Here is a 24,947-nt window from a genome sequence, read left to right on the forward strand (position 1 = left end):
GATGATCTCCAACTTCACACATTGCTTTGCTGCAAAGGCCATACTAGAGACAGCAGCTGTCAACTCCTTTGTCATCTCTTATGACCCCCAACGTCAACCTTTTCAGCAAGTAGCAAAGAACATTTAAAATCTTCGTCAGATGCTGAAATAAGTTAATATACTGCTGACTTGCTTTTCAGTGACATTCAGGGAGGGAGAGGGAGGGTTGTGCAACATTGAACGTGTAACTGTAGACAGTTCAAACATTTAAAATCCACAACAGCCAAAACAAATTGAAGGATTTGTCTACAGGAGGCGGGGGAGGGGGAAATCCCACAGCATTATAGGGGTATAGGACTGGGAGAGACATCATTAGGTCATCTAGTCCCATCTTCTGTACTCAAGACAAGACTAAGCAACAACTGGACAAGCCCTAGAAGGAATTCCTTTAGTAATTTCTCTCCAGCCTGACACTTCACCTTTCAGGATGACCTACTGGAGTTTCCTCTTTTGCCAGTTCTTCATCCACCTTTCAATTCTCATATTAATCCCCCATCTTCTCCAATTTAACTGATCATTTCCCATGTGAAACTGTACCAAATGCCTTGCTGAAATTGAGGTAGATTGTCTAAACAAATCTCAAAGAGAGCAGGCTGGTCTGGCAAGAGTCTATTTTTTGTAAAACTATGCAACATTTTATCCCCATTACCATTCAGCTCTATGGCTGTGTCTACACTAGAGAGTTTTGTCGACAGCCATCTACACATGCACAGCATTCTTTTGACAGATTCTCCAGAGAAAGAGAAGTTACTCACCTGTGTAGTAACAACGGTTCTTCGAGATGTGTCCCCATGGGTACTCCACAGTAGGTGTCAGGCTCGCCCCAGCACCGCAGATCGGAAATTTCCAGCAGTCTCCGTTGGGTCGCGCATGCGCCGATGCACATTAGTCCTTCGCGCGCTTACGGTCACGTGCGCGATCCGGTCCCTGCCAGTTCCTGATCAACTGCTCTGGATGCTTCTGAAAAACACGAAACAGAGCTCCGAAGTGGGGAGGAACAGGTGGGTAGTGGAGCACCCACGGGGACACATCTCGAAGAACCATTGTTACTACACAAGTGAGTAACTTCTCTTTCTTCGAGTGGTCCCCGTGGGCGCTCCACAGTAGGTGACTACTCAGTAGTGACCCCAAAAAAGGAGGTGGGTACCCGATTTATGTGCAGCTTGCCCTTGAAAGGACTGCTGTCGACAGGCGTGTATCCTCATCAAAACACCCGATGCATGGCATAGTGCTTGGCAAAGGTGTCGTAGGATGACCAAGTCGCCGCTCTGCAGATGTCTCTTAGCGTGATTCCCTTGAAGAAGGCCGTCGACGCCGCCATCGCTCTAGTGGAGTGAGCCCTGGGTGGAACTGGCAGAGGGGTCTTGCGAAGCTCGTAGCACAGTCTTATGCAGGATACGATGTGGTTTGAAATCCTTTGTGAGGACAGGCCTTCCCCCTTTCGACCTGGGTGCGAGGGACACCAGGAGTCTGTCCGTTTTCCGGAAAAGCTTAGTCCTGTCTATGTAAAAGGCCAACGCCCTCCTCACATCTAATAAGTGCAGCCGCGCCTCCTTACTGGAATTGTGAGGCTTAGGATAAAACGAGGGTAATACTATTGGTGCGTTAATGTGGAACTCTGAAGAAACCTTTGGAACGAAGGCTGGGTGTAATCGTAAGACCACCGCTTCCTTTGAGAACACTGTGCAGGGCGGTGTCGCCATTATTGCTGCAAATTCGCTCACCCAATGGGCTGACGTAATCGCAAGATGGAAGGTTGTCTTCATGGTAAGTAACCGGAGGGGAACCATGGCCAATGGTTCAAAGGGCGGTCCCAACAGCGTGTGGAGGACCAAGTCCAAACTCCATGATGGCGGTATCGGTTTCCGAGGCGGGTACAGGTTTGCTAACCCCTTTAGGAACCGAGTGACAACAGGATGGGTGAATATGGTTGGCCCTTCCTCTTTGAGTCAAAAAGCTGATATAGCCACGAGATGGACCTTTAGCGAGGATAGGGAGAGTCCCTCTTGTCTGAGCTCCAGCAAGTAGTCCAGAATTACAGTTATAGGGACGTCCAGAGGAGCTAACTGCTTGGAAGAGCACCAGGAGGTAAATTGTGTCCACTTCTGCTCGTAAGTCCTTCTGGTGGAGGTCCTCCGACTGCACTCCAGGACTTGCTTCACTCCCTCCGAACATGTGCTCTCTAAGGCACTGAGCCATGGATTAGCCACACCTGTAGGCGGAGTCCCTGAGGATGTGGATGCACTATTGACCCCCGAGCCTGCGTGAGAAGGTCCGGAACTGCCGGTAGGGGAAACGGCCGGTGGCATGCCATGCGCAGAAACAGAGGGAACCATTGCTGTCGGTCCCAGGTTGGGACTATGAGTATCATGTGTACTCTCTCTCTTTTGGCTTTCTCCAAAACCTTGTGGATGAGTGTTGTGGGAGGCAACGCATACAGTAGAGGGCCCTTCCATGGAATCATGAAGGTGTCCCCCAAGGATCCCTGCCCTATGCCCGCTCTGGAGCAATACTGGTGACATTTCCTGTTGTGAGTGGCAAACAAATCGATTTGGGGAAACCCCCCCATTTGTGAAACACTCGTCGGAGCAGGTCGGAACGGATCTGCCACTCGTGTGTGAGTGCAAAGCGTCTGCTGAGTTGGTCTGCGTTTACGTTGTGGACACCCGGTAAGTATGAGGCTTTTAGGGTTATAGTGTTGGCAGTGCACCAGTTCCACAACCGGACAGCCTTCGCACAGAGCGCACGAGATCTGGCCCCTCCTTGTTGGTTGATATAAAACATGGTGGAGGTGTTGTCGGTATTTATCTCGACTACTTTGCCATGCAGGTAATTTCGAAAATGCCTGCACGCATTGAACACTGCTCTGAGCTCTAGTATGTTTATATGCAGTGTCTTTTCCACAGGGGACCATACCCTTGAGTGACTTCGTTGCCGATGTGCGCTCCCCATCCCATATGGGATGCATCTGTCATGAGAAAAACGGTAATTTGTGGTTGGTGGAAAGGCACCCCTACTAGTAAGTTCTTGGGGTCTGCCCACCATGCCAGTGACCTTCACACCTCCATTGTGGGTGATACTGTCCTGTGAACAGTATGGGCTATTGGTTTGTAAATGCTCGCCAAGCAATGCTGCAGGCCTCGCATATGCAGCCTGGCGTTCTGTACCACAAATGTGGTGGTCGCCATGTGCCCCAACAGTTGTAGACATGTTAGGATTGGGACAGTGGGGCTGTACGTTATTACTTGTACCAGGGATTTGATGGCACGAAAACGGGCATCGGGCAGGTATACCCTTGATGTAGCAGAGTCTATTCGCGCCCCTATAAACTCTATATTTTGCGTGGGCTCAGTCTTTGACTTCGAGAGGTTGATGATGAGGCCCAACGAGGCAAATGTGTTTGTGGTGATGTGTATCATTCGTAAGACCTCTGCTTTGGAGGTTCCTTTCAGCAGGCAGTAGTCTAGGTATGGAAAAATGAAGACGCCTTGACTGTGTAGGTACACCGATACTACCGCCAGGGTTTTGGTAAAATCTCTGGGTGCCGAAGAAAGACCGAATGGAAGAACTCTGTATTGGAAATGTTCTCTGCCTACTGTGAATCGGAGAAAACGTCTGTGTGCCGGATGAATTGCTATATGAAAATACGCGTCCTGTAAGTCGAGGGCTGCAAACCAGTCTCCATTATCCAGTGCCGTGATTATGGAAGCAACTGTAGTCACTTTGAAACGCTGCTTGTGCAAATACCGGTTGAGGGCCCGTAAATCCAGGATTGGCCTCCAGCCTCCTGTCTTCTTCTCTGTCAGGAAGTACCGTGAGTAGAAGCCTTTCCCCTGGAATTGTTCCGGTACTCTCTCCACCGCCCCTATGAACATGAGGTGGTCCACTTCCTGTTTTAACTGTGTGTGGTGAGAGGGATCCTTGAAAAAGGACCTGGTGGGAGGTTTCAGTGGTGGCAATGATTGAAAAGGGATTGTGTACCCCATGGCTATAATCTCCAATACCCGTCTGTCTGTGGTGATGCTTTGCCATTGAGAGTAGAACTGTTTGAGCCGATGGTGAAAAGTGTTGAGATTGGCACGGAGACACGGTCTTGGTCTTGCAGTCCCCAACATACCTGTCAAACCTGCTGTCTCATGGTTTGCCCAGAGGGGGCGCGGCCCTGCTGGGGCCGACATCTAGGGGCCCTGTACTGCTGTGGCTGTTGTTGGCGCCCCGGTCATACCCCTGTTGACATTGAGTACGCTGTGGCTGATAAGTGTAACGCCTTTGTTGAGGGTAAAACTTCTTCCTCCTGTACGGGGGGGTGCATATACCCAGGGTCCTAAGTGTAACTCTCGAGTCCTTGCTGGAGTCTAGGACCGAGTCGGTTAAGTCTGCAAATAATTTCTGCCTATCAAAAGGAAGATCTGCGATTTTTACTTGCAGATCCCTGGAAATCCCGGACGTCTGGAGCCACGATTCCCTACGCATTACTACCGCAGTGGCTGTGGAACGAGCCGCTGTGTCCGCTACATCCAAGGCAATCTGAACTCCAGCTCGTGAAGCTGCGTAGCCCTCCTGGATGATCACTTTGAGGACTGGCTTCTTGTCCTCTGGAAGAGAATCCATGAGGGAGGTAAGTCTCCAATAATTGTCGAAATTATGGTTCGACAAGTGAGCGACGTAATTCGTCATTTGCAGCAGTAAGGTAGATGAGGAGTAAACCTTTCTGTGGAGTAGGTCAATTTCTTTGTGTCCTTGTCTGATCCCCCTGACCTATACTGGGACATTTTGGCTCTGTGCTGCGACGATTCAACCACTAGTGAATTCGGCTGTGGGTGACTGAACAGAAATTCCATGCCCTTCGCTGGGACAAAATACTTCTTATCCACCCTCTTATTTGTAGGATATGTTGGTGGCCGACTCCATAATCGCTTCATCTAATGGGATGGCGATCTTGGATGAAGCCGGGGGTCTCAGATTTTTGAGGAGCTGATGGTGTTTCTCCTGCACCTCTGCCACTTGAATGTCCTGTGTTTGAGCCACCCTTTTGAACAATTCTTGAAACTCTTTAAGGTCATCTGGGGGAAGAGATATCCCCAGGAACAACTGCTTCATCTGGGGAGGACGAGGAGGCATCACTATGATACATTTCCTTTAAGTCCTCAGGTTCCTGACTCTGTCCACATGTTTGTTCTTTTGAGGCTTCCGGATGGGGGTCCAAATCCTTTGAACCACTCTCTGACTGGGAAAGTTGTGATGTTCCCCCAGGGTGAGACTGTGTGCTGTGATGTTGACAAGGCGTTGGCGGGGATCTACCCTGAGATCCAGATCCCCTGTGCCGGTGTCCCGTGTGGTAAGGGCGGCCATAACAACAGGGGCAAGGGCCCGGTGATGGGGACCTGGACCACAACTGGAAAGTGTATATGTGACATGTGGAAGGGCATGATCATCGAGATGACGTTGACAAAGGCGGGGATCCTCTGTGATAGTATTCATAGGGATCCCTGCTGCAGGTTGGTGAAAAGTGTCTAAGCCCGGGGGATGGCGGCTGAAGGAACGGAGATGGAAGTCTGAGGCAGGCTGTTGGAGTTGCTGCCCGGTGAATCTCTGTGGGAGAGCGAGGTGATAATGGCAGCGCAATGATCTCTGGGGAAGGACTGCGGTGCCGGGTCTTGGTCTTCGCTTTCCCCCGTTCGGGCGCCGCAGGTGTTCCCACCGGTGCTGGGGGACCTCGGCACCGTAGTCAGTGCCGCGCTCGGTTCCACTGCCCACGATGCCACGCGGGTAATCTCCTCCAGCACCGTTGGGCCCTGTGCCGGGTGCCGTCGGTGCCGCAAGGCTCGGTGCCGTGGAAGCCGGTGCCGCCATTTCCGACTCCTGCAGGGCCCTTGGTGCCGCCTCCTTAACAGTCGGAGGCCCCTGCGCGGGTACATGTGCCGCGGCCTTCCTGCTATGAGAAGCCAGCGGGCTCAGGCCCCGTGTTCCGCTCGTCCCGCTCACAGAAGTAACTGGCAGGGATCGAGCTGGTAAAAGCTTTTTCTTCTTCTGCACAGAGGAGGTTAGGGAAGCCGCCTTCCTCTTGGGCGAGCCCGAAGAGCCCTCCTTATGAGGCTTCTCCGATGTCCCAGGCTGGAGGGCGTTATCGAACAGAAACATTTTTAGCCTCATTTCCCTGTCCTTTCAAGCTCTAGCTGTAAGCTTAGAGCAATGAGGGCATTTCTGGGGGACAAGGGCTTCCCCGAGGCACCGCATACATTTGCTATGTCCATCTGAGGCAGGCATGGCCTCCCGGCATGAGTCACATTTCTTAAAACCCAGCGAGGACATTGTTTGAGCTTTAAAGTGCTAACAGGGCACTTAGCAGTTATTCAGTCCAGTAGCAGATAACAGTTAACAGATAACGTTCCCAGCCTTCAGATAGCGGACCCGCCGGAGACGGCCGCCTCCATACTCTTCCTTGCTCTCTTTTCCTTTTTAATTATATACACTCTAACATAAACAACTATAATAACTAGGCATCAACTTATAACTATTAACAATAAATAAAGCAGAGTTTATCTGTCTCAGGTGTTGGAGCCAGAGTGGATTCCATCTGCAGCTGTTGGCAGTTGAGAAGGAACTGACGGGGACCGGATCGTGCACGTGACCGTAAGCGCACGAAGGACCGACGCGCATCAGCGCATGCGCGACCCGACGGAGACTGCTGGAAATTTCCAATCTGCGGCGCCGGGGTGAGCCCGACACCTACTGTGGAGCACCCACGAGGACCACTCAAAGAAGAACTCTGCATTTGCCTCGACGTCAACCAAGTAATATATAGATGGAAGTGCAGGACAGACACTTCAGTCAACAGAGGCAGCTTCCGGTTGCCAGTCTGCCCTGTTTGCAGAGCTGCCATTCTGCTGTCGCCAGAGGGCAGTGCAGTCTGGCAGCTCTCTATCGACAGAGCAAGGTGTGTAGCGGTGATCTGTCAACAGATTCTGTCACGATTTTTCTGTCGACAGATGCTTCTGTTGTAGATGTAGCCTATGTTCTCCTTCACTGCTGTTCCTTTTTCCATCAGTGCATACTTATTTCTTCGTTTTCCTCCCCCTCAACAACATTAAAGCCAGGAGTGTACAATTATACTAGCATCTCCCAGTTCCTAGTTTAAAGAGTTTCTGGTTCAAAGCAGTTTTTTTACCATTTGTGCCAAAGCTCTATTACAGAAGTCTATTTCCCTGCCTACTTAGATGGAGTCCTTCCCATGATAAGACCTCTGCCCACGAATGCTTTCCAGTGGTCAAACATCCTAAAGCCCTCCGTATGGTGCCACTGGCACTTGGTAGAAGAAAATACATTTACAAGAGTGCCTTTTATATGTTAGCAGAAGTAGGCAGAGGTGGATTTCCCAGTTGAGTCTGAGATTTAGCAGTGATTGATTTTTACGATAAGTTGCATTCAGTCAGGGTTCAGTCAAGTTCAGTTCAATCATCAAAGGTGGTATTTACAGCTGTGTTACTTGGGTTTCATTGTTTCTCATTATTAGAGCCCCGACTTGTAGAGGACAGTTACTTTACAGGTCATTGAGTGACAGAATTTTGCAGCTGGGCACTTTTTTTCTTCTCTCCCTCCCCGCCATCAGGTACTTAACACAGAAGTGAAATGTCCTGAGTTGCATTCAGCTGTTGAAATTGTGAACATGTTTTGGTGTTTGGATATAGTTCTAGCCATCAGGATCTGTGCCATCTTTCCTGGAGAGTCATCTCCAGGGCCCATCTTGGTAAACCATGGTGGGAGACTGAGTGAGAAGGAACTGGGACGTGTTCCTGCTTGATGGTGGGTGGACTGCCCTCTGCCCATAACCAAGGAGCCACCTGTTGCACAATCCTCTCCTGTGGGAGTTGCTGTTGGGAGATGGGTTCACACATCTGTTGGCTGGCCATGTGCTGTGATCAGCTTTCCATGAGACACTTAAAAACCTCTGATAATCCTTTGGACAGCCAAGTACAACCGCCTCCAGAGAGAAAAACTCCTTTCTCCAGAGCAGGAATATAAGCAGAGGCCTCTCAGCTAGCCCTGTTCAGTGCCCACATTCTTCACCATGTGGGACGGGTGGGGGAGACACCATCCAGTGCGGGCAGAATTCACTTTACCCTTTGAGCTGCCCTCTGACTCTAGGCGGTGAGATCTAAGGGCTGAAGTCCGTACAGTTGCTCCAACTGGCAGGGCTCTAAGGCCCAATGACTGTATTCTATAATCACCCTGACCCACACAGTGGCAGGGTGGCGTGACCTACATGGGGGTGTGGGGGGGTGTGTGTGCAGGGCAACCTTATCTGCAGGGCAGTGAGGCCTAGAAGCCAGAGCCCATAAAGATACTCTGGTTTTGAAGGCCTGGAGGACAGAGTCAATAGAGCAGCCCTCTGGACTAGGCTATATGACCTACGGGCCAGTTGGGGTTTGTGAGAGATAGGGTGGTAGCCAAGCAGGGGGACCTGGACTCTCCCTGTTCCATCCAAACTGAGCTGGGCTGTTCCCTCTTACACACGCCTAGTAGAAATGCAGGGGCACAGCTCCCTCTGCCCATAGTGAGCAAGGAGTTAACTCTTCCCTGTCCAGTGCAGGGTGAGTTCACCATGTCACACTTCTCTATTTCAAATGACAACCTGTGCTTCTAATCCACAAAATTTACCTCTCCCAAAGCTGGGGACAGATTCTACCTTTAAAGATAGAATATACAGATGTCTAAAGCTCATAACCTCAGCAACATACATTAACAATTCTCACTGATATCCACAATTTTTGGCAATCCATTTGTTCTTACACTGCCTCTTGGTTTCCTGCTCTTTTATGTCAAAATTAAATAAAGGATGAAGGGCATGATAACTGTCCACAAATATAAGAAAAGAGTAAACACCAAGACCAAAAAAAAAAAAAAAAAAAACAACAGAGGACAGGTAAAATGAAGGAGCAAAATAATAAATGCTGGAAGTCTTCCTGATTCAAGATGTATGAAGCTGTGGAATGTTTTCACAGGGAAGTAACAGATGCCCTAGTGTCTCAGACATTTAGTACCAGACCGGACACAACGCTAGCATATACCTACAGCCTAGGAAAATACAGCTTTAAGATTGTACGGTGGAAGTTGTGTGAGCAGTTACATCTACTCCCTCACTTTACACCTTACCTTGCATTTGTCAACGTTCTTTTTCTTCTGCCATGCGCTGCCCAATCTCCTAGCTTGATTATGTCCCTTAGGTTCCCCGTAGATCTCTAATCACAACCAATTTAATTTAAATAACGGTCTCAATTTCAAAGTCTGCCACCTCCCGGTTCAGGGGATGGCGTAGATCATATAACGGGTCTTTTCCCGCCTCTCGTTTGTACATTTCTGTGCTTGTGGTTCACTAGGGAGTGACTGATCGTTCTCTTTAGTTAGGATTGATCCTGCTGTAGGCAGGGGGCTGGACACAATGACCTCCTGAGGTCCCTTCCAGCCCTAGGATTCTATGATTCTCCATGCAAGCATGTGTGTTGGGTATGAGAGTATCAGACAAGCAGCTGCGTGGAAAGCAGAGAAACATTTCACTGCTCTGAGCAGCCTCATTTTTAAAAACACATGAAGGGAAATAGAAATGCCCTCCAGGCTTACCTTGTTGCTGCAGTTTGTAGTCAGTGGAGTATGCCTTCCCTAAGATGTTCCATACAGGCCTCAAACAGCCAAAAAGTCCCTCAAGAAAGCCACCACTCCCGCTGCCTGAGCGACTGAACTGGATTTTAACGTCATCTGTCCCACTGTTATTCTCTCCATCCTTCATGTTACTGTAACCCTGAGGCACGGCTGTTTCAGCTTCATCCTGTTCTCTCAGCTGCAGCACACTGTTCTCAAATTGGTCCCTAGAGTCCTCACTGATGCTGGTCAACACTGCGGTGGTGACTGGACTGCCCGCATTTTCTATCAGATCTGCCTGAAGCAAGCCCTTCTCTCGCACATCCTCTATGATCTCAGGTGAAGGGTGGTTTCCAGTGGGTACATGACCACCAGATATTCCACTGAAGTCTTTGTCTTCACTGAAAGTTTTGGCCATCAGGCTTGTAGAGGAAGGCCAACTTGGATTGGCCATCATGCCGTACATGTGCATGAAGCAGGTAGTCCGATACGGTGCTTAGAGAACTAAGGATACATAACTCAGATGCGACAGATGGCCCCAGCACCTGGAATCAGAGAAAACGAGAATTTTTTTTTTTTTTTTTGCCTTTCTTAGCCACTACTGCATGGTATTTCTGCTCTGTGCTCTTTTGTGGAGAACACCCGACAAAAGAGTTTAACTATAAAACTGGAGGGCCAATGACATTTGATAAATGATTATTGAAATTAACCAACATCTGTTCCTTAGAACTATTAACTCGATGCACACCATCAATGGGATGGTTCTCTCTCTCTCTCTCTCTCTCTCTCTCATATGTGAGTTACTCACCATGAGTCTTTCTGGGAAACAAACAGCTGGCAAAGGGTGACATGAGCGTTCTTCCAGAAAACGCTTGCTTTCCCTATGTTGGCAACAGGCCACTACCCCTCTGCATAGGCCCCAGTCTGTTCTAAGTGACCCTAACTGCCAGCTCTCAAGTGTTTCCACGTCCATTGAGTCTGGGTAAAGATTCTGGCTATGTAGGACAGAGCCTGTGCCTTTCTCTTGGGATAGTCCAGCCACTCCAGACCCATGAGACCAATGCCTCAGACCTCTCAAGCTTCCTCAGTCACTTGCATACATTCCTCCAGAGTTCCCCCGCGATGCAGTCACTCTGGTTTATCACTCACCCCCTTCAGGGGCAATGGGGCAGCACAGCACGAAACACGAGGTTGGCAAAGGAATTTCTTAACCACAGTCACTCTCCTCTTGAAAGCATTAGAAGTTAGAGAGCCCTTCAAAGCAACAAGAATCCTGAGACACAGCCCCCCCCGCGTCTGATAGGTCAACATTTCAGGCTCACTATGGTTCCTTCTGAGCTCCCTGTCTCTCTCCTGCTGGTTTGGTAACACAGCCCCCTTTCTCAGAGAGCACATCCTCTGTAAGAGGGTCTCTCTTTCCTGGCACGCGCTCCAGGCCCAGGGCACTGTCGGAACATCCATGGTTCCAAGGAGGCAGGCCAGCCCCAGACTACTCTGATCATCCAGTGACATGTCAGTAACTTTACGTAGCGTAAGTCACTGGGACTGCAATTAATTAGCCTTGGCTGGTCAAGCCAGGAATTCAGACTATAACACAAAATGGTGCTCCCTCTTCTGTACAGACATCTGGCACAAATGCTTCTTCCACCTCCTCTGCACCCAGCCAAACCTCACTGAAGTTAGTGGGAAGACTCACCCAACTTCAACATGTCAGATTTTTGATTAAAAAGCCAGAGGAGTTTGCCTAGTCAAAGAACAAGATCCTGAAGTCTGAAAACAGCCACCAAAAGGCAGGAACGGAGCTTGGAGGCTACCGAACCTTACTGGGAGGTACTGTGTGGTTCCTACTTTTGAAAGCAAGACCACTTATTCAGGTGACTAAATATGGTCTTAGATAGCAAATGCCAGGATGTTACAAAATCTGCAGCCCTGAATTTGTTCGTTCTCTCTCTCTCTGAGGCAGTAGCACATTAAAATTATAAGAATGCCACTGGGGAAAGTCTAAAAGCTGGAGTGGTGGCGTTGTTATTAATTCTTTCTCTGAACACAGACAAAGTTTTATGTATAAACACACGCACTGGAAAGATGCTAAAGTTACCAAGTACTTGAAAGTAACAAAAATCATATGTAATCAGGTAACAAAACAACAACTATCACAATGCTGAGCACAGGAGGCCAAATTCAGATCACAGGCAACCTGAATTCTGGCTTTGCCTAACTTTGCAACTGAAGTAGCTTTTTATTTTTTTTAAAAAAGAAAAAAATTTGGGTCATTTCCTTGGGCTTCTTAAAAACGAAAGAGTAAAGAATAAATTTTACTTGTTGTACCTCTAACAGCTCCACCATGTATCATCAGCAGGGTTTGAACTTTGACCAGCACAGCCTGTGCTACAGGTAACTGCCTTTGCTCACAATAGGGTCTCATACAGGGGATTGGCCATTGGGGCTTGTTTTGGGTATGGGGAGATGGACAGGAAGAGTCCATCTCATTTTCTTTCCCTCTCAGAAAGGCTGTTCCCAGGTTTTCCAGAACAGTTGCTGTTGGAACCATCAGACAGCACAGTCATGACCTTAGATGAACTCCTGTTGCATTAGAATTTTGGCAGACTCCCAGCATTTATTGGCCATGCAAGCAAGAGAGGCAATTTCATCTTTCGCTCAAGCCTGAACTCAGTCCTGACCAAATTCCAAAAGCTTGTGACAAGCAACTGACGTGTTCGAGCTTCTTTTTAAAAAAATCACAAGGATATTTTACATTGGAAAACCACCTAAACTTAGGGGTTGCTTTTCCCTATGAGAAGGCCTGATCTAAAAATGTCCAACAAGGGATTAAGGAAAAACAATCTTTCAGCAAGCACCTCAGGTTTGCTCAAACAGCTAAAGGAGATTACATAAAAGATTAAATCAAACATCCCCGATGCCAACATGTTATTGTTCCCTAATTCTAATCGTAAACTGATTAATAAGTCAATAAAATTCAGAAGCGTTACACTGACTTTTGGCTTTAAGTCAAATGTCTGAGAAGGACAGACATCTGGAGAAAGCACTTCTAGGAAAGTAGCACCAGACTGTACCCCCCCACGCTCATAGGTTCATACATTTCAAAGCCACAGGGACCTCTGCGATCATTGAAGTGCGACCTCCTGCGCAGCACACGAATAGGAATGCCCCCAAATCAGTCTTACAGCAGATCTTTTTTTTTACAAAAACATCCCATCTGAATTTAAAAATGACAGAGAATCCATCACAACCCTTGGTAAATTGTTCCAGTGGTTAATTAGCCTCCCTGTTAACAATCTGCATCTTATTGCCTGTTTGAATTTGCCCAGTATCCCCTTCCCGTCACTGGATCATGGTATACTTTAGTCTGACGAGCCCATTATTTAACATTTGTGCCATCTGTAGACACATAAGGGCTGTAACCAAGTCTCTCCTTTGTTAGGCTAATTAGATTGAGCTTCCAAGCCTACCACTAAGTATTCTGCACCAAAGCATGAAAAATTCTGCAAATATTATTGGAAAGTCACACTACATCATCACAGCAGTTTCAGTTACGTTGGTAATTTATTTCAAAATACCTGTCAGTAAGCATGTTAAACGATACAGACGCAACCTCTGCAGCAGGAGGAGAGTCAGCGACAACCCCATGAGAACTCAGTGTTTGTTTCGCTACCTCCTTCTACCCCGCAAGGCCAAGCCAGGGGGACAGACACCAACAACCCGCCTCACTCACTCCCCCCATCCGCCTCTCAAACCCAGCCATGGTGCCACCCCCAACCCAGATACCACACCCCCATCAAGCCCAGTCATGGCTGCCCTTTGCTCACCTACACTCTCTCACTGCCTAGAACCCAGACAACCCTCCTGCCCTCCTTCCACAGCCCAGGATCCAGGGAGGGAAACAGCCTTATCTTGGGTCCCAGGGTTCCATGCCACTGTCTCCTCTCAGGTCTTGCTTGGAACTGCAGCAGCCAGGAACCCCCCAGCTCCTTCCCCCGGCAGTCTCATCTACGCGTGAGCTGGGCGCTGCCCAGTCCAGCTAGCACCACACTGCAGCCTTTTCTGCAGAGGTAAGAAACTTCTGCTTGCAAGACGTTCATTTCTGCAAAATTCTGCATGCCGCAGAGTTCCTTCAGGAGTAGAAAAAGGCATGTTCTCCAAGCCTTTCCTCATTGTCATGGCTCTTCTCTTCCAATTTACCATCCTTCTAGAACTGCGGTCAGCAGAACCGGTTGCAGTCATCTAGCATGCCAAATATAGAGGTAAAATAACCTCTCTATGGATTTAAGGATTGTATCTGCCATTTTGACCAAAGTGTAGTGGTGGAAGCACACATTCAACTACCTAGCTAACATCACCCCCCACACACCAAATCTTTTTCAGAGTCACTGCTTCCCAGCGTAACTGGGACTCATCCTGTAACCATAGCCAGCGTTCTTTGTTCCTAGGTGTATACTTTTATGTTTAGCCATAAAAAACACATTGTTTTCTTGCACCCAGCTTACCAAACAATCCTGTTTTCTTGGACTCAGTGACCTATCCTCTTCACTGTTTATGACTCCCCCAGTTTCTGGGTCATCTACAAAATTTTATCAATGATGAATTTATGCTTTCTTTCAGGTTGTTAACAAAAAGATTAAATGAGACAGGGCCAAGAACCAATCCCTGTGACTCGGTTTGAATCCAAAAACTTATCACTGAGGTTGCTCTACAGACACATAGCAACGCTACACTACAGCCTGAATCAAGGCTCTGAGATTGATTCATCAGCAGTCCATGTAGAGGAGCTAGTCAAAAAACACTTACCCAATTGACTGCTGATCCCGCTCACATTGAATCTGTTGTGCTACCCCGGATAAGAAGAATTTCTCCTGCAGAGTAGACAGCAGGGTAACAACCTAAAGGCACCTCGAATCCAGTCACACCATGCGTGTCGCTGGAGTTGTGGAACTTAAGATGACTTTCTGTTGGAGTGCAGATGCAACCTCAGGTGATCAAATTCAAATGCAGCAGGGCAGGCACAGCGGATTTACCACAACCCCAGAAGCACAGACATTTAAATGAGATTTATATACATTGATTAACACATACACAATACATAAAGAAGTCCTCAATGGTCCACAGGCTACACTAGTAAACAAAAGCCCAGTAGCAAACTTATCACTTATCTATTAACTAATTATTTACAAGACCACGTGTGATTTTTTCCTCTAAGTTTTCTTTTTTTTCTTTTTCCTGTTTTATATAGTCTTAAGTAACTCATGTGGACACACCGTACTTGTCTCTCATTAGTCAACATTTGTTTTCACTCATTGTCCAGCAAAACCCGAGCAAGGCGGCTTTTAATCTATTTAATGTAAGCCACGTTAATGTAAGCCATACTGGTCTGACCCAGTATGGCCATTCTTATGTTCTTACGTTAATTTTACATCTTTCCAGTTTTTTAATCAAAGCAGCATGCTGGGCCAAGTGAAAGGCTTTACAGAAGTCTATTATACCAATATCATTACTTTTATCAGCCAAACGTCTAATCTCATTATAAAAAGATACCGAGTTACTGCCACTAAGCAGCCTGATTTGCCCCAGCGGACTCTCTAGCACTCTTTGCCGAGTCATAGGATCGCATTAACACCATTCTCATCTAGACACGCCCAGTCTGCTAAGGCACACGGCAGATGGAGCTGCTTTGCCCACATGATCAAGTTTGGCAGGCTCTGGGTGACGAATCACTCTACTACGCGAGCATAGGGACGCAAACGTTATCTTTAACGTATGAGTAAAGGGCAGAAGAACTGTGCTCAGCAGGCCCAGAGGGAGAGGTCACCCACGGCTGAACCTCACTTGCTAAGCAAGGGGCAGTTGTTGACATGCAATGGGCTGGACTCACTTCCTGTATCCTAAACACCATCCGACCGGCCTCATATAAAGCGAGAGCTGAGTGGACTCAGGCGAGAGCCCTGGTTTCTGTTTAGAGAACAACGAGAAGTCCTCTGGCACCTTGTAGACTAACAGATATTTTACATCATAAGCTTTCGTGGGCAAAGTCCCGCTTCATTAGATGCATGAGTGTTGCCCTTAAATCTGCCACTGAGTGTCCTGAAACAAAGAAATTTCAAAAATCAAATGGAAAGAGAAATCTCTGAGCTGCAATTTATTTGCAAATTTGACTCCATTAACCACGGATTAAACAGACTGGGAGTGGCTCGCAGCTTACAAAAACAGCTTCTCTGCCCTGGGTGTTAATAGCTCCCCATTAGACTCTGACAAAAGCTCACATCCCCCCGTCTGATCTAACTTGTTTTTAACTCTTTTGATAAGTACTATTGATACTGGGCCATTTCCACCTTGCTGAACAGACCTTGTCAGCTCTGGCCCTCCCTTTTACTGGGACCCCACTCTTTAAATACCCCTCTGAAACCCCCTTTAATACCCCTCCCATCAGATGAAGTGGGTCTTTGCCTATGAAAGCTTATGCTCCAAAATATCTGTTAATCTATAAGGTGCCACAAGACTTCTTCTTGCTCTCGAAGCTACAGACTAACATGGCTCCCTCTCCAATACTGCTTTCTGTCTGGTAATTCCTAGAGCTGACATCACTGCCAAGCGAGTCTTGGAGAATAAACTTACACCTGTGTGTGCAGACAGTGTCGCAGTGAAAGCTGGTACAGAAACTGAATGGTCAGCAAGGTCCCCCACTGCCCGCTGAAATCCCCAAGAGCTGCCTTGCGGGGCAGCACCTCATGGACAGGCAGCAGTGGCTGGGAGGCAAATGCACCGGGAACAGCAGAGGTATTTCTCCCCCTTCCTGCCCCAGTTGGAAGCAAACCATTGAGCGCACCTCCGAACTCTGGGCTGGGAGCGGGGAGCAGTAGAGGGAGACGGGAGCTGTGTCGGTTGCCATTTTACAAAACAGAACGTGCTGAGCACCTAGGCAGAGCAGGAGTGTCTATGCTAGGGGTCAGCCAACAGCCAGCCCGGGTGCCAAGAGGGGCATGCCCTCCAATTTTCATCCTCATGCAGCCAGGGGGCTTACTCAAAGCCAGCCACCTGTGGATTAACAAAAGACCAGCTAACGCTACCACCCACCACCTAACTGGTGAAGCGCTGCATCGTATTCATTAATGAAGGCGTGGTCAGTAGGACTACTACTGACTTTAAAAAGCATCGTCAGCCCTCGGACAGCACATGGAAGTCAGAAGGTCAAAGTTCCAGCCCTTCGCCTCGGAAAGGTTGCTGACCCCTGGTCTATGCAAACATGGTCTGCTCCTGAAGTCTCCCCTCGCCCACGCAGCTCATTCAGACCCTGCTTACACTGGCGGCTTTCAGCCATGCCACTGTATGACGGCCATTTACACCTGGCTTGTCCCTCTCCAGCAGGAGCTCAGGCAGCACCAGTGGAAGCCAGAGATTTAGGAACCTGTGCTCCTTTTTGACAGCCCTCAGCTGGAGAGAGCAGTAAAGCTGCGATGGACTCTGGCGCAGACACAAAAGAGCTGCTTCGAGCTTTGGCGACGGTGCCTCATTAATGAAATGGCTCCCTGTCAGTACTCAGGCGGCGTGTGTGCTACCGGCTCCGCAGAGGTACAGCTGGACTGACACAGCTGCACCACTGGAAGATTCTCGTGTAGCTGCTTGACGCCAAAGGGAGACAGGACGCCTGTTGGTGTGATTACACTACTCCCGCTGAGCGGCAGTAGCTACGTTCGGGGAGGGGGAAGCTCTGCTGACACCACAGTTCTGTGCACGCTACCTCTCACGTTAGCAAAACGTGTTACACTGAGGTCTGTTTCTTCAGACCCCTACGAGACACAAGTTTTGCTGACAAGTGGTAGCACAGACGTAGCCCAGCAACAAAAACTCACCCGCCACCACACCACGGAAAACGATCTGTAAGAATCCGCTGGCATGACCGAAGAGTCGGTGGTGGGCCGACACTGGCATTAATCAGGAAGTCAAGCTCCGTGCCGGATTTTTGTTCGGTCTGTACTCAGCGTTACCCCTAGCTAGCCTGCTATAGAGCCGACCTCCACAGGTTTGGTCAGTGGCATCACGTGCTGGACAACTAATGCTAGAAGCAGGGAGGTGAAGGGATTGGGCTTCAGCACAAGATGGGACAAGGGCCATGGTCACCGTGTGGTCCTGCCTGCAGCGCAGAGAGAGCTCTCTCTAGGTAAACCACCTCCACAAAGCCTGGGAGCCTATTTACTCTGACACTACACAGTACGGTAACTTCCTATGCTGGGGGGAGGCAGGGGGGGGGTCTGTTTTGTCAAACCTGAATGAGAAAGTTACAATGGAGACAAACCCTAAGTGGTTCTTGGTAAACTCTGAACCAGGAAAAGTCTCAGATGAATTCACTTACATGTCTAACCTTGGTTCTAGGGTAGAGTCAAAATGGTACACAGGACACTTAAGCTACGGTTACATTTCGGAGGTATTTCAAAATAAGATATTTCGAAACAGGAAATAGGTTACCGATTTCAAAATAACACACCCACTGTTGCAAATTTATTCTGAAATAGCACGTGCATAGCATAGACACTAAACACCTTATTTCGAAATAATACCTGTTATCGCAGAATAACTCAGTTGTGTAGACGTAGCCTTTCAGAGCTATGTAAGTGTTAAGTATTACAACCACTAAACAAAATAGTAGAACCGTAACACTTCAAAGACTAGCAAAATGATTTGTTCGGTGATGAGCTTTTGCGGGACAGACCCACGTCATCAGATCCTGAGTTTTTTTTCATATAGTTGATAGATCTCCATTCCAAACGGCTAAGTGTAGCCGCTTGCATATTGAATAGTAACAGAGAGTTAGCTGTATTATTTTGTTTTGTTGGAGTACAGACTAACAGAACTGTAGAACTTTAAAGACTAAGAAAAATGATTTACTCGGTGACAAGCTTTCATGGGACAGACCCACACTTCATTAGATCCTCACCAATTAAATCATTTTCTTAGTCTTTAAAGTGCTACAGTTCTGCTATTTTGTTTTGCTGGAGTACAGACTAGCACAGCTCCCTCTCTGTAACTACTCAACAGTTGTACAAAAGCAAATGGTACTACTGGATTGTGCGTAATTCCATGGGGACTGAGCAAACTGCAGCACCCAGAGAAGGGACCACTTACGGACACCATCTGCATGCAATTTACCATAATAATACTCAGTACTTTTTTGTATTCTACATGTTAATCGCAGCAACAGACCTACAAAGGTAGGAAAGAATAATTCCCTGATGTAAGCACAGGCACTGAGACAGTATCAGGTGTGGGAGTAAAATTTGGCACTTGCTGGTTCCCAGTCCTACCCTTAATCTACTTGAACTGCCGTGACCAGGTAGGGGTTCAAGTAAAAGCAAAGTAGAGAAAGTTTCAGAGACTGCAAGGGCAGAAATGAGACCACCTAATCACCCCCACCGATCTCTTCCATGAGCCGGACCATACAACCCCCTGCGGAGAACCTCAAAGACTACTAGGCCCTCCTCGCCTCATCCCGAATAGTTATATTTTGGCTGCTGCTGCCAACCCATGCTGTGACGGAAAGGGCTAGGTAAGAGCTAAGCATTATTATAATAACTGCGCTAGGGCTGTGCTAAACCAGTCCAGCCTGGCATGCTTCCATCCCCTCTCCTCCACAGAGTTCTGGAGGTACAATATCAGCTGACTGGATGTGGGAAGGCCACCACTCCATGCCCAGGGAGGACAGAGGCTCCCATTCCTCAAACCCAGCTCCATGCAGAAGGAAAGAATCCTCACCCTAATTGACTTCACGAGCTCCTGCTCCCTTCCCCATCTAAGCTCACTGGATGCTCATCTTCCAACACCAAGCTGGCAGCTGTTGACCATAAAATGGAAGGATTCACCAACTCAAGCAACCACAGCTTCACCGCAGATGCTGAAGTCAGGATATAATGGAGACACGTCTTGATCACCCAAACTGAAGCGCTAACTTCTAAGCCAGTGTTTCCTAAACTTTCCACATGGGCGTACCCCTTTCGAACCTTGGGCCTTGTCCACATGCCCCCTCTCCCAGTGCCGTTCCAGTGCTTACCCCCGATCTTTAGTAATATTCTCTCCCTTGAAACCTCTCGCGTACCACACTTCGGGAAACACTCTTTTAAGTCACTGAGTCTGTACAAGAAGCACCTCCCAAAATTTGTTATTTTGATTTAAAGTGCAGTTCCACTCCGAAAGAGAATATGAAAGTGGAACTTTTTTCATATCAGACCTGCTCCCTGAGCATCACATCTCTTTATAAAAATGACAAAACAGAGTATCTGCCACTTTTCTAGCCAAAGAGTGGCCAACATGTGGCCTGTGGGCCAGAATCCAGCCCACCAAGCATTTTTATCCTGGGAAGCCCCTGCGACAGTGGCACCATTTCACCACAGCGACTGCAGTTAGGTACGCGGCTCCCTGCCCTGCCTCGGCTGAAATGATGGAACCAAATTTCATTGGTTTAATGGCCAGCAGGGCGGCGGGAGGGATCTGGCCATTAAACCAATTAAATTGAGTTCCATTATTTCAGTGCGGCAAGGCAGGGAGCTGTCCATGCTGCAGGTGAGGGAAGAAGTGAGCAGGAGAGCTGGGGAAGGGGCAGCTGAATCTGCCCCACTGGAATTGTGCAGCCCTGCTGAGGAGGCGGGGGGAGGGGAGGAACGGACCATGGAGAAGCAGCGGCAGCACGCACAGCTGGAGGAGCTTGTCAGCAGAGGCGGGTTAATCCTGGGGACGGGGAGGCGGATTTGGGGGCTCTAGCAGAAAGCCTAGAGATGGGGGGGGCAGGTTTGGGGCTGAAAGGGGTTAAGCCTGGGGATGGATGGGGGAAAACCTGGAGCTGGAGATAACTTTCTAACTGGTACAAATCATCGCTTGCACTGCTCTTAAAATAGAGGTGATGCTGTTTATTAAGGACGGTCTCTTATTCATGTGTATTGTGGCTCCTGGATTATTGATTTCATGACTCAATGTGAAAAAGTGTCTCCTCTTGATATTTTGGTTGCAGACCCTCGTCTTAAAGCAATTAAACATCAATTTATGCTGCATTTTTCTGTTTTGAATGAATACGCTATTTGGTGCTCAGCCCCTGGAACACTGTAAACATTTCCACATGGCCCCTGACGCAAAAAGGTTGGCCAGCCCAGTTCTATCCTGTTTAAATCTGCATAGCCATCAGGAGAATTCTATAAAACGTTCCACTTAATTATAACCATGCAAACCCACTGACAGCAACAAAGAGTGCCTCTCAGCCTCAGGCAGACATGCACTAGCTCTGCTTAAACCTAGCTCCCTAAAAAACAGCAGTGTAGTGTTAGCTGCACTGGCAGCAGGCTAGGCTAATCATTGGAGCGTATATCCCGGGGGACTGGGGTACACTCTGGTAGCTAGTCTGAGCCACTGCCTGTAGTAGGCCACACTGCTATTTTTAGCACAGCAACCTAAGCAGAGCTAGCATGCATTTGTCTGCCTACACTGTGAAGCACGGTCCCTGCTGCAGCATAGACACCAGGGTTTAGTGTGCGCCACCAGATCTTTTATTACCAGAGGTGATGTGAGAAGTGGAAAGAGCCCAGTTGGAATTGGTTTGGCTAATAAGTAAACTCCTCTTTCCCCTTACAGTGCTTTAAGTCTTTCTTTTACAACATCAGAATCCACCATTTCTGAGCATTCCATATGCCTAAAGAGAGAATACTCCCAGAACTTGTGGGCTCCTTCCAAGCTCAAACTGCTGCAATCTGATCATTGTGCACTTAGCAGATTTGCCATGGAAATCATCGATACGCAAACATGGACTGCTCCAATCCATTTTCACATTATTACTACCGAGAGCAGTACCCAACTCTAACCAGTAGGATTTGTTTTAACCACTGAAACATATTGTGGCTATGTAGTAATTTACAAATTATTCCTAAATTTTCCAGGCCACTAGAGAGAAATATGGGATCATCCATTTGCCAACTAAATTCCAAAAGAGAACAAAAAATAGCAAAGCAAGACACTTTAAAAAAAGAAAGAAAGAAAAATGAAACAATTCTCAGCTGTAGGTGTGACTGTCTAAACTGAAGAACAACACAGAACAGTGACAAACAAAGATACTCAGTCAGGATGGGACAAAGGGAAATGTAAACCAAAGATTATCCAAGGCCAGGCCTTTTATCCGATCTACCCACGGAATAAGGCTCTACCAAATCCAAGGCCATGAAAAGCGGGTCACAGTTCACGCAATCTGTTTTTTGTGTGCTTCGCTGACTTCCTGGGGGAGAACAGCATTTCTAAAATGAAGGTCATGACCCAAAAGGAAATTGCTGGGGGGAAGAGGGGTTGACGGGGTTATTTGTGGGGCAGGGCATGGTATTGCTAACCTTACTTCTGCACTGCTTTTAGGGCTGGGTGGCAAGAGAGGGGTGGCTGCTGACCAAGAGCCCAGGTTTGAAGGGAGCATCACAAAAGTAAGGGTAGTGATACTGCAACCCCTCCTACAACAACCTTGTGACTGCCGCCCAGCTTCTTTTTGGCTCATAATCCCTACAATTACAAATCTGTGAAATTTCAGACAAATATTGGAAATAATGAAATTTATTACTTTTAAAAGCCTACAGCCACAAAATTGACCAAAATGGACCTGTGCAGTACAGCACAGAATACAAAATGACCCATCGGTAATGAGCACAGAGAGGAAGCCATATTAGTCTGTATCGTCACAAAACAAAACAGCAGTCCTGTAGCACTTTAAAGACTAACAAAATAATTTATTGGATGATGAGCTTTCGTGGGACAGACCCACTTCTTCAGATCTGGAAAATTCAGAGTGCTACAGGACTGCTTTTTTGTTTCATTGGCAATGCGATGAGCACCCCCGCCCCAAATTAAGTGCCTACCAAGGCTCAAATTGGGCTGCACTGTCCATTGATATTTTGAAAAGCCGACACATGCAGATCCAAGAGGACCTCCTGCTTTCTCTGAAAGTTTCCTAGTTGTGGAAATTCTAACAAAAGGAATATTTTATCAATGAAGCTACTATGAGCACACAGATTAGTTTAATTCCTGAACTTTTCAACAACTGCAACCTGTCAGCAGCGCATGACGTTCCAGGTGGGGTGTGCCTAGTGGCTGTATAGAGAACTTTTTCTGCAAAATGTACCTGACAGCGCTTTTATTTTCCTCGGTTTTTGATCTTTACCGTATCATCAGATGTTCTCATTTGGATTTGTCACTTCAGGGAAGTATAAAAACCCACTTCCCTTCAACTTTCTGACACCATAAGGACTCATCGTAGCTAAAATTAGCTGGTCCATTAGGTATGGCTGTGACACTGCCTCCTTCAAACTAAACATTCAGGTGTTCACCTTTCCACTGATTTGCACATCACAAGCAGGTGGCGGATTTCCTTACAGCCACTAGCACCTTGCCACAAATATCACCGCATTGACTTCATTGGAATTAGTTGTGATACGGAGCACAATTCACGTGAGCAAGAGCATCAGTCTATCCCTGAGTGAGTAGCACCACTGACTGCATCGGGACTACTCCCAAATGAGATGCTACGCAACGTAAGAATCCGGCCATAAGTCGATATCCAGAATAAGAAGCAAATATCGAAAAGATGCTATTTAAGAAAGGACAAAATTATAGTCAAAATATTAACCATTATACCAGTTACCTCATTCTTCCTAAAATCTCTCAAATTATCCATTTCTATAAAAACAGGAGAGCAAAACTGCTGACAAGGCAATGGAAAGGAAAGATGACATTGGCCCAGCAGATAAAAGGCCAGCTCTGCTTTTCCTCATCTGTCTCTGGTAATTCTTCTGTTGTTCCCTGAATACCCCAATATCCATCATTTCATACAGCCACTCCTGACTGATGTTCTCCCCACCCCCCATTTAAAAGGCTGGCACTGGGAGCACAAGGAAGAAATGAGACTGTCAGTGAAAAATCCCCATACCTACCATGCAGACAAGCAAAAGGAAAACCAGCTGTCAACTTCAGCTTGGCTAAAATATGGTTTCAGATTTCTCTCCCCGCCTCTCCCTCAGCATTATTCCCACCCCCCTCTCTCTCCACATCACAAATACACCATCCATCTGCCCTTCTGAAATCAATGAGAAGGTAACACTGGCCATTACACGCACAGCATTTGGTGAAATACTTACAAGGATGGAGAATTCCTACACACGATGGTCCATTTCCTTGGTATAAAAAAGATGCAACATAACAAAGCTTTGCAAAAAAATCAAAGGAAATTCCACCCACACAATCCTGCAGCCCGCTGCAAAAGGAACCCAGAAGCTTGCTGACGTCACAGATTCATGAATGGATGTAAATCGGGCCGCGTTAGGATTCAGCACAGGGCTTTCAGTGGTGTAGGAAGCAGGGGCGGGGGGGGGGGGAATCAGAGGGGGACAGCCAACCAGCGTCAGGCAGCTATGGCCTGCCTTCTTTTAGAAGAATCTGGTCCCAGAATAAACAGAGCTCACCAATCAGATCTCTGCAACAGCCTCACAGGCATATGAGACAGCTGGGAGGGACGCATGTGTGCAGGGGGGGAAGGAAGATAATGAAAATGTCATTGTTAATGATTTAGGGACACGCTACAGGAATTTGTTAAAAAACATCGTCATTGCTGCCATTCTGTCGAAAGGAACAGAAGCTATAATTCCAATTAGTGACTTATGAGTTTCTGTCCAGCCATATGCCCTGTATGGCAAAAGCACGTCCAAATAGCCACCATCTGTTACATGAACAAAATGTATTTGGTAAGCAGAAAAAGGACTTACTATCTGGCTTTTTCTTAAGGATTACAGGCCCCAGGAATTATAAATTAAACCAAAATATAACCATATATTGGAAGGTAACAGCAAGCATACAGAGAGGCTTTGTGTCAGATCAATAGTGCAAAAAGCACCAATACAACAAAGAGAAAACCACCCAACACAAATCTATATTACAGCAACACAAAAGGACTGACTGAAATCTGGAAATTAAGAGGCTGAAAATCTAAGTGAGCCTGATTTTAAACATGCAAGGCACATCCTGGACTCTAGGCACAATCACAGCAAATTGACCACACGTGCGTCAAAGGCAGACCCATTTCTGAACAGGAGGGCAGAACGCACTCCGTCCTGGATTCCCAATTAGACAGCCCCAGTAGTGACAGAGAGAAAAAAATTCGTCTTGAGCTTATTCTATTGGCAAAACCCAACAATACACATCCTGACCTGCACAGGCAGACACATAACATAGCACAGACCATGCGGCATACCCTAGAA

The 24,947-nt window shown here is 47.5% G+C and overlaps 1 protein-coding gene across 3 annotated transcripts in view; it reads right to left on the reverse strand.

Annotated features, from left to right (window-relative positions):
• Window positions 1-24,947, reverse strand: part of MAP3K13 (mitogen-activated protein kinase kinase kinase 13) — a 78,268-nt gene that overhangs the window by 26,027 nt on the left and 27,294 nt on the right. For all 3 annotated transcript variants that reach the window (XM_075004390.1, XM_075004392.1, XM_075004389.1), the window contains exon 4: window positions 9,658-10,220. In XM_075004390.1, the coding sequence (XP_074860491.1) occupies window positions 9,658-10,147 (490 nt within the window). In that variant the 5' untranslated portion in view covers window positions 10,148-10,220. The remainder of the gene's footprint in view (window positions 1-9,657; window positions 10,221-24,947) is intronic.

This window comes from Carettochelys insculpta, chromosome 10, assembly GCF_033958435.1.
Source record: "Carettochelys insculpta isolate YL-2023 chromosome 10, ASM3395843v1, whole genome shotgun sequence".
In the NCBI taxonomy this organism is placed as follows: domain Eukaryota; kingdom Metazoa; phylum Chordata; order Testudines; family Carettochelyidae; genus Carettochelys; species Carettochelys insculpta.